This window comes from Centroberyx affinis, unplaced genomic scaffold, assembly GCF_046629955.1.
Source record: "Centroberyx affinis isolate AG114_WGS23_722 - 3 ecotype Tasmania unplaced genomic scaffold, CSIRO-AGI_Caff_v1 ptg002250l_1, whole genome shotgun sequence".
NCBI lineage: Eukaryota > Metazoa > Chordata > Actinopteri > Beryciformes > Berycidae > Centroberyx > Centroberyx affinis.
Genome location: NW_027280541.1, coordinates 51,397 through 64,679, shown reverse-complemented (window position 1 = coordinate 64,679; position 13,283 = coordinate 51,397). Strand labels below are relative to the sequence as shown.

Genomic DNA, 13,283 nt, shown 5'->3' with positions numbered 1-13,283 from the left:
AACTCCCTGTTGCATGACCCTAACCCTAACTCCCTGTTGAGTAATAATAACCAACTCTACAACACTTTATACTTTATACCCTATAAAAGTAGACATAAATAATGATACAGCTTGCATTCTATATAAATTCTTGGTATAAATATTTTTTGTGATACATGATTGCATAATGTGACATCTTGTTCACATGTCCCATTTTGTAATCTTCCCATGACTTACCTTTGGGTGCTGAGCTGGTGTTTGACAAACTCTGCACTAGATCATTCCTGTTGATCTTCATCAAAACCTTCTTGGTCACCTCCAGAGAGTGCTGGTTGTAGGTCTGCACCATCTGATCCACTGTGTCCTGCCTGTCTGCCTTCTCCAGTCGGCTCTTTGGGATGGCTGGTAAGCCTTCCAGGATGTCAGCCTGCTGCAGGAACCACTTGAACTTCTTAAACTCTTCATCTCCCAAATCCTCCAAAGTTCCCAAGAGCAGCTCTACAGCCATCGTTGCTCCCTGAGATGGGAAACCTTAGACATTAACCATACTATTAATGCTATATATCTCTCTTGAGGTCTCCTATCCTTGGCAATAAGGCTGACTTGGACACAGTAACATTCTTTTTATGGGGATATAAGCACCTTTTCACGCTCATTAGCACTACAATAAAATACAACACATTCCGTGTTGAGGTGAGTACTTCCGCTGAGCACTTAAGTCCTCCTCTGATCATCAAATCAAATATATATATTAGATATTGAGGAAAGATGGCGGTAGGGACATCAGGGGGTTTGACAGCTCTCCTTGTCTATGGACTCATACTCAATCTCTGTGAACAACACTATCAGGAAACATGTCTTAATGACAAAAAACAATGCATGCATGAGCTACTGAACAGATTGGATGATAAAGCCACTAACGTTATGCTCATTGGACTCGGAAAACATGCCTTGTTGGAAACCTTCATGTACCCATCCTGGTACAATCGGACCAAGAAGAAACAGAACAAAGTCGGGACCAAACGACGAAGTAACAAGCTCATCATAATAATTTGCTTGTTACTGTCGGGAGACGTACATCAGTGTCCCGGTCCAATTACCAATATTAAAACGGATGAAACATTGGCATTGGCCTTTAACAACACTCCCAGCTACACGAGCGACAACCCAATTCCACAGGTATGCTCTCTTTACAAAGAAATTCCAGGTATACATGTTCACCAATCTAACCTTCCTCTCTGCGTCTGCTGTCCGGGTTCTGCTGGGAAACCCATGGCCATGCCAGAGACTATAGTGATACCTGTATGAATACAAACTTGAGACTGAGAGAAGTAAATCCGGCTATCAAAAAACATTGTAAACTAAACTTTTTTTCAAACAGTTAACCACAGCAGGGTCATCTGGGACCCAGAAGGCAAGCCAAACGGTCTATTAGGAGGTCATTTGAATATACGTAGAGTTCTCTCAAAAAGTGATCAAATACAACACCTGATCAGAGACTCAAATCTTGACTTTCTATGTTTATCAGAGACTTGACTGCATGAAAACTCTCCATCTGCTGCATTGGCTGTACCTGGCTACAATATCTTTAGGAGAGATAGGCCTGAGGGAAAAGGTGGTGGAGTGATGATATAAATAAGAGATACTTTCCAATGTGAGCGAATATAGTGGTCATCTTGTAACAATCTGGAATGTATTGGACTAAATGTAATCTTGTCACCTCAAATGTGCTTCCTCCTTTTTGTAATATACCGCCCTCCTTCTGCCAATAATGTGTTTTATGAGCAACTGCAGAGTACCCACTGAGCAATCTCAGACGTTAGGCCAAGGCTAACTTCTTCATACACATTATTGGTGAGGCAAGAGGCAATGCGAAACTGATCTGGAAACAGATTAAAAAACTAACAGGGAAAGACCACAAGTCAGGAAAGCACTTTGAACTGGACCTTGATGGAAATCTGACTCAGGACCCATATAGATTAGCTGAGGCTTTCAACAAGTACTTTATTGACTCTGTTGCTGTACTAGCACAGAACTTCCCCAACAGCCACCTAGCCCTTGTTTCAGAAATTGTCAGTAAGAAGATTTTTGATATTCAAGAAATATCAGAAATCAAAGTGATTCAGATCATCGACTCACTTAAGACGACTCGACCTAAGGATGTGTATGGTATGGACACCTCAATGCTCAAAACTATTAAAGAGCCACTAGCACCCCCTATCTGCCAGCTTATTAATTTATCCATTTCCCAGGGGCTATTTCCAACTGCATGGAAAGCAGCTATAGTGACACAGATCTTCAAAGCTGGTGATCATAAAGCTGTTTATAATTATAGGCCCATCAGTATATTGCCTGTCATCTCTAAGATTGCTGAGAAATGGGTATCTGAACAGCTCATCTTCCATCTTAACAACAGCCCCTTCTCCCTACACCCTATGCAGTTTGGATTTAGAGGAAAAAACTCCACAGAGACGGCCAACTGTTACTTTGTAGAAAACATGAAATCTATGGTAGATAAGGGCGGTGTTGTTGGAGCTGTATTTATGGATCTACAGAAAGCCTTTGACACCGTTAACCATAACGTCCTTATAGCCAAGCTCCAGGTTTAACTTCTCCCTTAATGCACTTAACTTTATGAAATCGTACCTGGCAGACAGAACCCAATGTGTGAGAGTATACCACCAACACTCAGCTTTTATCAAGTCTTCCACCGGGGTCCCGCAAGGGTCTATTCTACGGTTGTCTATGTACATGGCAAGAACAAAGATGAAGCTGCATCAAAACTGTCTGCTGTAATGGTACGTGTTACCACGTGGCTAGTTCAATCCTGCCTTTATCTCAACGTTAAAAAAACAGTCAGCATGTTCTTCACAAAAAGACCAACCTCAACACTGGATCCGGACATCACAGTCTCTGGAAAAAAACTACAGATGTGTCAAGGTGTCTGAGTTTAAATACCTTGGCATCACTGTTGACTCAAATCTGTCTTTCACGGCACACATAAAAAAAGTTGCAAGGAATGTTAGATTCAATCTGGCCAATTTCAAATTCACAAGGAACTGCATGTCCACTAATGCAGCCAAAATGTTTATGAATACAATGATCCTTCCACACATCACGTACTGTCTGACAAGCTGGGGACACGTCAATAAAACCACGCTAAAGCCAATAGAATCCCTGTATAAACAAACAATAAAAACTCTAGACAAGAAGCCACGAGGATACCATCATTGTAATATTTTGAAAAAGCAGTTTACTAAGCTGGGAAAACATGGTTAAATACAGTAGACTGTGTCTCGTTTTCAAGGTATTACACAATATGGCTCCTCCACCACTCCATACTTACATCACATTAAAAACCAGCCAAACTACTAGAGCAACAACTAGAGGAGATTGTCTAATTCCTAGAAGACAAAGTAGTTTTGGCCAATCTGCTTTTTCTGTCAGAGCCTCTCAGGATTGGAACAACTTACCGCAACACATAAGAAACTGTGCCAATTACCATTCCTTCTCTACAACATTAAGAGCCTGGCTTATTAGAAATCAAACTTGTGAACACTAGAACTGGGAGGTGTATTCCTGTTGTTTGTTGGCTTATTATGCTTAGTGTAAGAGCTGCTCCTGCTTATCATAGGCTCCGTACATAATATCCACACTTCACCAGGACTTACATTGTGTCGTCATGCTATTTGTTGATTTGTTGATTGTTGTCATGCTATTGTTGATTTTGTATGTTATAAGAGCTGTCTTTCTTGTCTCTATGTAGTGTAGGCTCTGTTTGTATCTGCATATTTTTCACTGTTTTTATCGTTGATTGTATTTCCAATGTTTTTATTCTAACGTTTGTGCTTTCAACTGTTGCCTGCCCAGGGACTACAGATGAAAATTAGCCTTTTTGTCTAACTCTGGCATATTTGTTAATAATGTTATTAATATGCAGTGTCTCTGTCAAATCAAGTAATAAAGCAAAGTAAAGTTCAGCCTGTGTTCACTTACTCTCCAACTCTTCATCATTTGAGCACTTCATTTGAGATATCAAAGTCATCACAATGACATTTCATAGGCCTATAGTTGCTTGCTCTGTGAGTACCCTATTCATGAAGTAATTGATGACATGGATGGATGGACGGGGGGATGGAAGGAAAGAAGATGTTACTGGCCACAACGTAACATTGCTTGTTAAAATAGTTTGAATAGCTTTGATATAAGAAGGCACTTCTGCAGACATTGTACTTCCTACTTCATTGCAACACACCGCACGGACCTGCTGGCTTTTTCACTGCCCTGGTGGATCCTGGCTTCAAAGTTAGTGCTGTTAAAGAAACTGTTGTATTTTGGTTGCAGTACCTGGGATTTGAGCTCACAAGATGACTTCACGAGTGCATGGGTTGAAAAGCTGATGCACTTTAGAGATCTTTGGTGTTCTTATTACGAATAATATATTTTGCGCTATTATCATGGAAGCTGCTTGAACAAAGGAAAAAGTGACAAAAACCTCACCCTGGTTTAGCTGGCAGTATAATTATCTGCTCACTCATTTGTATCTATCTACTGCAAAGGGAGAACATGCAAACAGATTTGAACCTACAGTGACAGTGTTATCCATCGGATTTGAACTCACAATCTTGCAGTGAAAACCTGCCTTTAGGCCACAGAGTGGAGAGGGGGGAAAAAAAACAATGGAAACATTTTAAGACGGTCCAACCTAAAAGCCTCAGAAAAAATATTAGAACTGTCCTCCATTAATCAATTTAAACATGGCTTTTCAGACATCGTCTGGAGAGTACAGACATCATTTATCTTTAGTTTGATAAAGATTGATCAAAACGATGTTGAACATGTCACATTGTCAATTTATCAAACTATTTGCAGCTGGACATTTTGGTCTACCGTATGCTCAGTTTTCAAGATATCATTACAAACTTTTGGCTGTTTACTAATGAAGGTATGACGATTTCAAATATTTTTTGTGTGCGGTGCATGGGACCACAGTCAGTTTTTGCAATAAACAGAGGGGGGCGACTTCAGAATCGGGGGTAGGTACCAGTGCATGAAAGATTTATCTCACTTCAGCCGAGATGTCCTGAAAATGTGACCTCTCTAGGATATACGGCTGATTGTTTATGAATTTTTGAAGTTTTGATTTTAATATCTATGGAGATTTGGTTATGTAAGAAGCCATGCCCACTTCCATCAATCACTTCCAAATTTCAGTCATTTAAGTCAACTTGGACATGAACCTAGAGCATGGCAACAAAATGAATAAAAATGTATGCAGTCAATTATGAGATGTAAACTTTTTGCATTTGTAGCGCCCACTAGTAGTAGAACTCAAAATGCTTTTGTGGACATGTTCAAGCAACACTCCTCAACATCTGTTTCAAATTTTGGCTTGATTAGGTGAATGGTCAATGGGTTATGGCCAATTTTATGCTAGCCCGTGTTTCGTTAAAAGTTCATTGGTTGATAAAAGCCAAACCACTTTGTCTATCAATTACCTTTATGTAGTGTTGTAGTCGAAACCATCTAAACCGAGACCGAGTCAAGATCAAGACCAGAGCGTACAAGTCTGAGTCAAGACCAAGACTTTGAGGGGGGCGAGACCGAATCAAGATCAAGACCAGAGCGTACAAGTCTGAGTCAAGACCAAGACTTTGAGGGGGGCGAGGCCGAATCAAGATCAAGACCGAAGGGGGGCGAGACTGAGTCGCGACCAGACCAGACCAATGCGAGTCCATTTTCAAGACCATGTAATCAGAGTGATGGCTCAACATTTACACCATTTCTTTGCTAAAATTCAAAAAGAAAGAAAGCATTATTTAGGAATTTAAGTAAAATACAAATGGATGTACAGTATGTACTCAGTGACAGAAGGCAATCCTTTGATCTGAAACATTGCAATTCGATTTCACTGAGCTTTGGAAAGGCTCAAGACAGCGGGCAGAATGAAACAGAAGTGTTAAAACACCCTGAGCAGAAAGCTTCATTAAAACATTAAAAATTATTATCAGGTTATAGCTGACCCTTGCTTTTATGTCACAATGTATAATTATTTTGATTCCTGAAATGAGAAGAAACATAATTTACTGTCATGTATAGGCTACAAATTGTTTTTATGTTATAGTGTTTTGACTTTGACCATTGTGACAACTTGCCCCGCTCTCCCCTACTCAATCTGCCAGAGCCCCGCTGTGCAGACCAAAGTGAAACTTAAAATTCCACAATTTACTCTCCTGTGTTAGTAACGATTTCCACAGTAACCTGATAACACGTCTTCTGCTGCACTACAGACTTAAACGGTAACATTATTACCCTGTGGAATTTAAGTAACGTTAGTGAAATTATAATTTAACTGATAACTGTGTCGCAATGCTTTAATGCACCGCATTGAATTGAACGGGCCATGGGCCTGTATAGAATCGGTGGATGTTCTTAGAACCTGTTTTGCAAAACTCTCTGTGATTTCTGTAGGCAAACTGTATTATCTCATTCTCTCCTCTTCAGCCACACATGGTGCTCTCTCCTCCTGTATCCTGCGTTCTCTTTCTTGGCAAAGCTGAGGGGGGTGAGGGTGGCAGCGGTTAATGGTTAATAAACTTTCAAACTTAAAATAAGCCAAGTTATTGGTTGCAATTTGAACGGGAATGTTTTATATTCAAACACAGTAAAAAATAAATAAATCAGACAATGCACCGGCAGGTAATGATGTTACTGCAATTGTGGTCAAGACCGAGTAAAAATGATTCCGAGACGAGACCGAGACCATCAAAATGTGGTCTTAAGACCGGTCTCGAGACCAAGACCGATCTCGAGTACTACAACACTACCTTTATGCAACTTTTAAAGAGGACGGTTCCACAATTGTCCATACCAAGTTTCATGTGAATCAGCGGCCTTGGAGGATTTGCAACAAAAGAGAAAGAAAGAAGAATTCCAGCAAATAAAATAGGGTTCCAGCACTACGTGATTGGACCCCTAATAAATTATCCTTCATCACTACGTGTGAAAACACAGAGCGAGCACTTTTACTGCACTTTCACTTCTCTTACTTTACTATGAAATTCAATGTGGAAAAAAATGGCAAAAATAGAAAAGTGAAAACTCTGTACTTTCATATGTAGTAAGAAGGATTTTAAGCATTAAGAACAATTGAGACATATACTTTATAAAAGAAGGCTATTTGTAAATTATTTTTGCTTTGTACACTCAATGTATTAACAGATCAAAGTTCAGTCAAGCATATCTAAGCTGTCAGGCTTTATGACTTCCTCATATCTCTCTTTTTTAAAGAGTTATTTTTGATAGAAACAGTGTGACACAGAGAGAGGGGAGGACATGCAGGAAATGACCGCAGGTCAGATTCAAACCCAGGTCACTGCAGGAAGGACTGAGCCTTATGGTACGTGCTCTACTCAGTGAGCCACCGGGGCATCCCTATGACTTCCTCATATCTCACCATTGAAATAAGGTCTGACAACAGTTGTGACCTGGGGTTGATTTTATCTGGCAGCACTAAAAGTAAAACATTCTTAGAGAAGGTTCAGTTTGACCCCAAAGTCAAATGTTGGAAATCTGAGTACAATTAACTAATGAATATTTACATGTGAACACTGAATACACATCTTGAAAGATTTCACCAACATCATCATATACACAGTCATACAGTTTAACAATACAATGCAATTCCACATGGTTCATGTATCAAACATGTCTAATGTTTCCTGGTAGGATCCTTACCTGGTGAACTCAAATCCAGATCAAGTCGAACAGACTTTCTGCCTTCATCTGTAGAGGAAACACTGACAGACTTCAGTCCTGGTGTCTGTGTTCATTTGATCTGAGGCTGCTGTCACACCCTCATAACTTCACTACCAAAGTCTAGAAACCTCAGAATGACACTAAACCAGTCTTACCTTTGGCCAGAAACCACGCCTGAGGTGGAGAAATCACAGATCAGGAGGTGTGGCTTCAATGTGTCCAACAACATCGTCTACAGTGAAATAAAGTAGTCCTAGCACAGAAAGATAATGCATGGAGCTGGGCAAATATGACCAGATTTCACTATCAAATAGACTTTTATAAAATTAAATATGATAGCTATTTTAGGTGACTGTGGGGTCAAACATGGTAAAAAGCTTATTATATATTCACACATGTCATTCTTCTAGAGCAGTGGTTCCCAAACTTGGGAGGACTGACCACTTGCCCGGGCTCAGCGGTCCCGGTGGGGGATCCCTCTTTGACTCGGCCCGCCCATGGTTTCTTAAATCTTTTCCTAATAAGGTTTTCGTTGGAGTTTTTTCTTGCATGCAGGGTCTAAGGCTGGTGGTGCTGGGTAGGCCGGGCTGTGTAGGATAGGTCGACTTGCTATGTCTTGATTAAACTTGATTTTGTGTGTTTGAGTTTGTTTTGCTTCCTTGTGTTTGTGTTACAACATTCTCTGGAGCTATACTAGCTGAGGCTCAGGGGCAGGAACACACCTCAGTCACTCCCCTTCCTGTCATTTCCCTTTTAATGCCTTTAAATGCCTACCTGCCCAACATACCTGTTTATTTTAGTTTTACGTGCCCCAGTCTCTCTCTCTCTCTCTCTCTCCCTCTCCCTCTCTCTCTCTCTCTCTCTCTCTCTCTCTCTCTCCTCCCCCCCTCTCTCTCTCTCTCTCCCTCTCCCTCCCACATTACAGGACCCCCTGGGGGTCTGCCACTGTGCCTGGGAGCAAGGACGGATCCATCGCTGAAACCTTCCCCACGCCGCAGATGATTTGCCTTCACCTCTCTATCCTCCATTCATCAAGTTTTCTCTTTCATTATTCATATCTGTTAAATAATCATCCTCATTCACAGTCAATTGATGGTGTGGTCCTTAACCCATGAATGATTAATTGATGATCAGGAAAGTCCTTTGACACATGCTTGTGATTAAGGACTATGTGGAATTGCATTGTATTGTTAAACTGTATGACTATGTGTATATGATGATGGTGATTAAATCATTCAAGATGTGTATTTGATGCTTACAGGTGTGAATATTCATTAGTTAACTGTACTGAGATTTCCAACATTTCTATCTGACTTTGGGGCCAAACTGAACCTTCTGAAAGGGTTAGGGTTAGGGTTAGGGTTAAATGTTTTCCATGTTTTACTTTTAGTGCTGCCAGATAAAATCAACACCAGGCCTCAAGTTAGACTGTTGTCACACCTCATGTCACTGGAAAGATATGAGGAAATCTCAGAACTGGTCTGACAGCTTGGACAAGTTTGACTGAAGTTTGATCCACTGTTAATACACTGAGTGAACAAAACAACACTTTACTGTTTTCCTGTTTATCTCTGCTGTGGGGATGGGAGGGAGGGAGGGAGGGAGGGGATGCATACGCATGATTGTTTGTGTTATGTTGAAAGAAATGCAAAACCCAATAAACAGATTTTAAAAAAACAAAAAAAACAACACTTTACCAACACTGAGATACTCTCCATGTCACACAACCTCCTTTTACAAAGTCCATGTCTCATTTGTTCCTTAGACTTAAAATCCTTCTTTCTGGCTGGACTTGGTCAATCTGTTTGATGAAAGGCGGTCCTGGTATTTTCTACACTCAGTGTGTGTGTGACATGTTACTACATCTGAAAGTCTACTTGCCAGTGACCCATGAAAATACTAAACTCAAATCGGCACTACTTGAACTCCAATGGTGAGGAGGTACATGCAGAAACAACTTCAAATCCCCACAGAGGAGAAAAACAAATCCAACTGGAACGACAACACAGACTTGGGTTCTGTAAACCAAATTCAAAGAGAGCAAACCACTTGTTGCTAAGGTTACAAGCAGCAAAGCTAACAAGCGAGTCCTGAGGCTGAGAAAGCAGCTGAAGCTCCAAATTCTCCATGAAGTTCAACATCTTTACTGTCCCAAAGGGAAATTGGTTATGCTGTCAGGTACACGCCAGGATGAGAACAACATGCAATGGACACTGTAAATAACAAGCCAACACATAAAAAACACATAAAAACATATAAGCATCAGAATCCCTAAAATAAGACCATTTATCATTCATAAAACAGTCCAGTGAGTGAGTGAAGTACATTTCATCGCCTTGTGAGCCGGTTAAGCAGGGAAATGGAATAAGGCACAAGGGAGTTCTTTGACCTGTTAAGTTTCAGGGAAGGAGGAAGGGTTAAGAGGGAAGGAGCTCAAACTCAGCCAGGAGAGGATGGTCATGACAGCTGAGGATGGTGTTTGCCTTCCTCAGCACCTGAATACTCACTGTTCAGCAGAAAGAGTTGGAAAAACTATGAAAGCTCATTCCAATCATAATCTCATTCGAAGAGAGAGATGCAGGGCCGAGAGATGGAGGGTAAAGAAATACAGATTTTAATAAAGCATGTCTGCAATAATAGGTGTGTGTGTTAAAACCTAAATCTGTTGCAAAGCATCTCTTTTCATTAACTGAGATTAATGTTTTTGTACATGGTCCCTGACAAAATAAACAAATAAATAAATAAAATAAAAATAAAGATGTAGTGCAGAGAGAGATGCAGGGTGGAGAGATGCAGGGTAGAGCGATAACACTTTTCAAATACGCAGTGTTGTGGGCGGAGGCAAACGTCTGCTCCCCCTAAACCCCTCTTCCAACCCCTGAGGCTGAAAGGGCAGGTGGTCTATGAGGGGTGGAAGTAACAAAAATTTATCATAAAAATAGATGCGATGAAAATGCTTGTGAATTGAAAACAAGAGTGATGAACATGCATGTGAATTTAAAAATGTTGTGATAAATTGTTAGTAATTTGACGAAAATGCATGTGAATTGAAAAATTGAGTGACAAACTGGGAAGTAATTTGATAAATTAAATGGTGATTTGATAAAAACAGCCATTTTCATAATTTATCACCACTTTCTATCATTCAACATTGCCATTTATCATTTAAGGCGAGCCCACTGAAGCTGACAGACAGCAGCGGCCCATTCAGTCACAACACTACACAACATGACAAACAGCGACCTCTGCTGGCCAATCATGTTACAGCAATATACTGCTGCTGCTACTAGAACTTATCAATAGAGCCAATATTACCCATATTGATCTTATCCAATAAGCATCCAGTGGCCAACTGTGTCGACTGACTTCACTTAGCCAACCACAAGTCATGTGACATTGTGTATGTGAGATATGTGTGTGTGTGTGTGTGTGTGTGTGTGTGTGTGTGTGTGTGTGTGTCGCAAGGGGGTCATAAGTTCATCATATCTCATGAGTCCCGCCCCCCCCCCCCCCCCGCCAACTTTACTTTCGTAAATTCTACCTTTCATGTGCTGAGCTGTCTGTGGTGTGAATATAGTGCAAATACTATTTAGGCTACATGTGTTTTCTAAGAGTCACAAATGTGAATACATTTTTGTGAAATGAAAAAAAAAAAATACAATTATGATTGAAGCTGTGTCAACTGCAAACAATTCACATGTGTAAATGTTTATCCACAAATGCACACTGTTGTGTCTCACAAGAACAAAACCTTTACTGAGTCACAGATCTGCATCTGTGCATTTGTCTCATCCTGAGGATACAAACCAATAAGGAGACACAAATCTTTTTTGCACGATTATTCTGTAGGAAGCGGGGGGAAATCCACACATGTATCTACCAATCAAACTGAAGTTTCCTATAGCCAATCAGTGTAAGAGTTTGTAATAACCAATCAATGAGCAGCATAATTATCCTTTGACCTTTCAATGTTGGCAAGTGCAAAAAAGAGAGATGTGCATCTTTTCTTTTTGCTTTTAGATTCTCAGTACAGAAAAGGAGGAAGTATTGTGGAGGCGGACAGGACGGCTCTGACTTCCAGACAGGAAGGAGCTCAGTTTCAGAATAAAAGCCTTAGTGTTTGCCAGTCTGAACTAGTGATGCAAAGTTCAGCTCTTTAATGAGATTTAGTTCTTTATGAGTCACTCAGTGAAAAGATTTGTTTGACAGATTCTATCATTCTTTTGGATTAATTTGTTTATTATGTGCGAGTGAGAGAGGGAAGACTTCTCGTTCACTCTGTATACATTAGGAGAGTTGTGTGTGATGTAATGTTTACCCAGTACCACTAGAGGGCAGCCTGCTTTCCTGAAAGTGGACAACAGAGTGTCTTTCAACCAATGAGAACCATGTAGACTCAATCAACAGCAACTGTGGCCAATATAACATTAGACAAGTAGGAGGAAATTCTACAAATAACTAAACTAAAACTAATAGGCCAGGCCAAATTAAAAGTATGAAGTATGAATAAAAACAACACAAAAGAGAAACAGGAAATATTAGAGACTTCCAGGTCATGTGGATCCCATGCTGCACATTTGCAAGAAACTTTTAATTTACTGAATCTGCATACGCTCCAGCTCTACACTTATATGTCAAAGAAACATTTTATCAGTTTAATTGTGAGTAAAATCCGTACTTTAAGAATACAGTCAAGTTTAAAAACAACTCAGACAGTACCATGGACAGCCTTCAGTAAATGCACCCTATTAATTTATATAATTTAGGACTATGAACATATTAGCTTTATTGATGTCAGGATAATTTTTTTTTATAAAGAACAAAAAGACAGTCCCACCACACAAAGCCAAGTCACCGGCTCAGTGTTTTAACTGCAGGTCTCTGCAGACAAAGACTAGAACATTCTGTAACAGTAAAATCTACCAAGTCCTTTACATTACTGTTGAAACAACTTGCTGTTCCCTGGTTTCTCCTGCTGACTTTGACTTGCTCAGTTGTGGTTTCCACTCAGTGACTTGCCATGTCATCCTCATGTCATCCTCCTCTGAGAAAAGTGAAAACAAGATCAATATTTTTATTGACTCTACCATCAACACAATGGTATTAATCTGAAATGTCCTACAAATGATGACATCACTATATGGAGCTTCAGTGTAATTAATTCAGTGTTGGTTAATATGATTCAAGTCAAAGCCATCATTGTCCTCATTTTAATCTATTCCAGCTTGTTGTTCTTGGCTTGCTGCTTTGATGTCTGGTCATAATGTAACGGCCACTAGCTTGTTTCCTTTCTAGGCTAACGTTAGCTAGTTTACATTAGAGAGCGAGCTGTGAAGCTTAAAAACCTTCATAGTGTTTCTTATTCAAATCTACAGGCTGACGAGTTTCATCGCCCCCTCGTCTCTGCCATGCTCTGTTTGGGCAGAAGAAAGATTCACTCACTGTTGAACAACTTGGTTCAGACCAGAAACACTAAGGCTTTTACTCTGAAACTGAGATCCATCCTGTCCGGATGTCAGAGCCTGTCCTGTTTACTCCTGTTATGT

General features: G+C 40.2%; 1 protein-coding gene across 1 annotated transcript in view; it reads right to left on the bottom strand.

Annotated features, from left to right (window-relative positions):
* Window positions 1-7,864, bottom strand: part of LOC139655404 (NLR family CARD domain-containing protein 3-like) — a 32,337-nt gene extending 24,473 nt beyond the window's left edge. Inside the window, exons 1-2 of the mRNA XM_071532801.1 lie at window positions 7,717-7,864; window positions 217-496 (exon numbers count right to left, since the gene is read on the bottom strand). Coding sequence (XP_071388902.1) covers window positions 217-487 — 271 coding nt within the window. The 5' untranslated portion in view covers window positions 488-496; window positions 7,717-7,864. The remainder of the gene's footprint in view (window positions 1-216; window positions 497-7,716) is intronic.
* Between the last annotated feature and the right edge of the window lie 5,419 nt (window positions 7,865-13,283).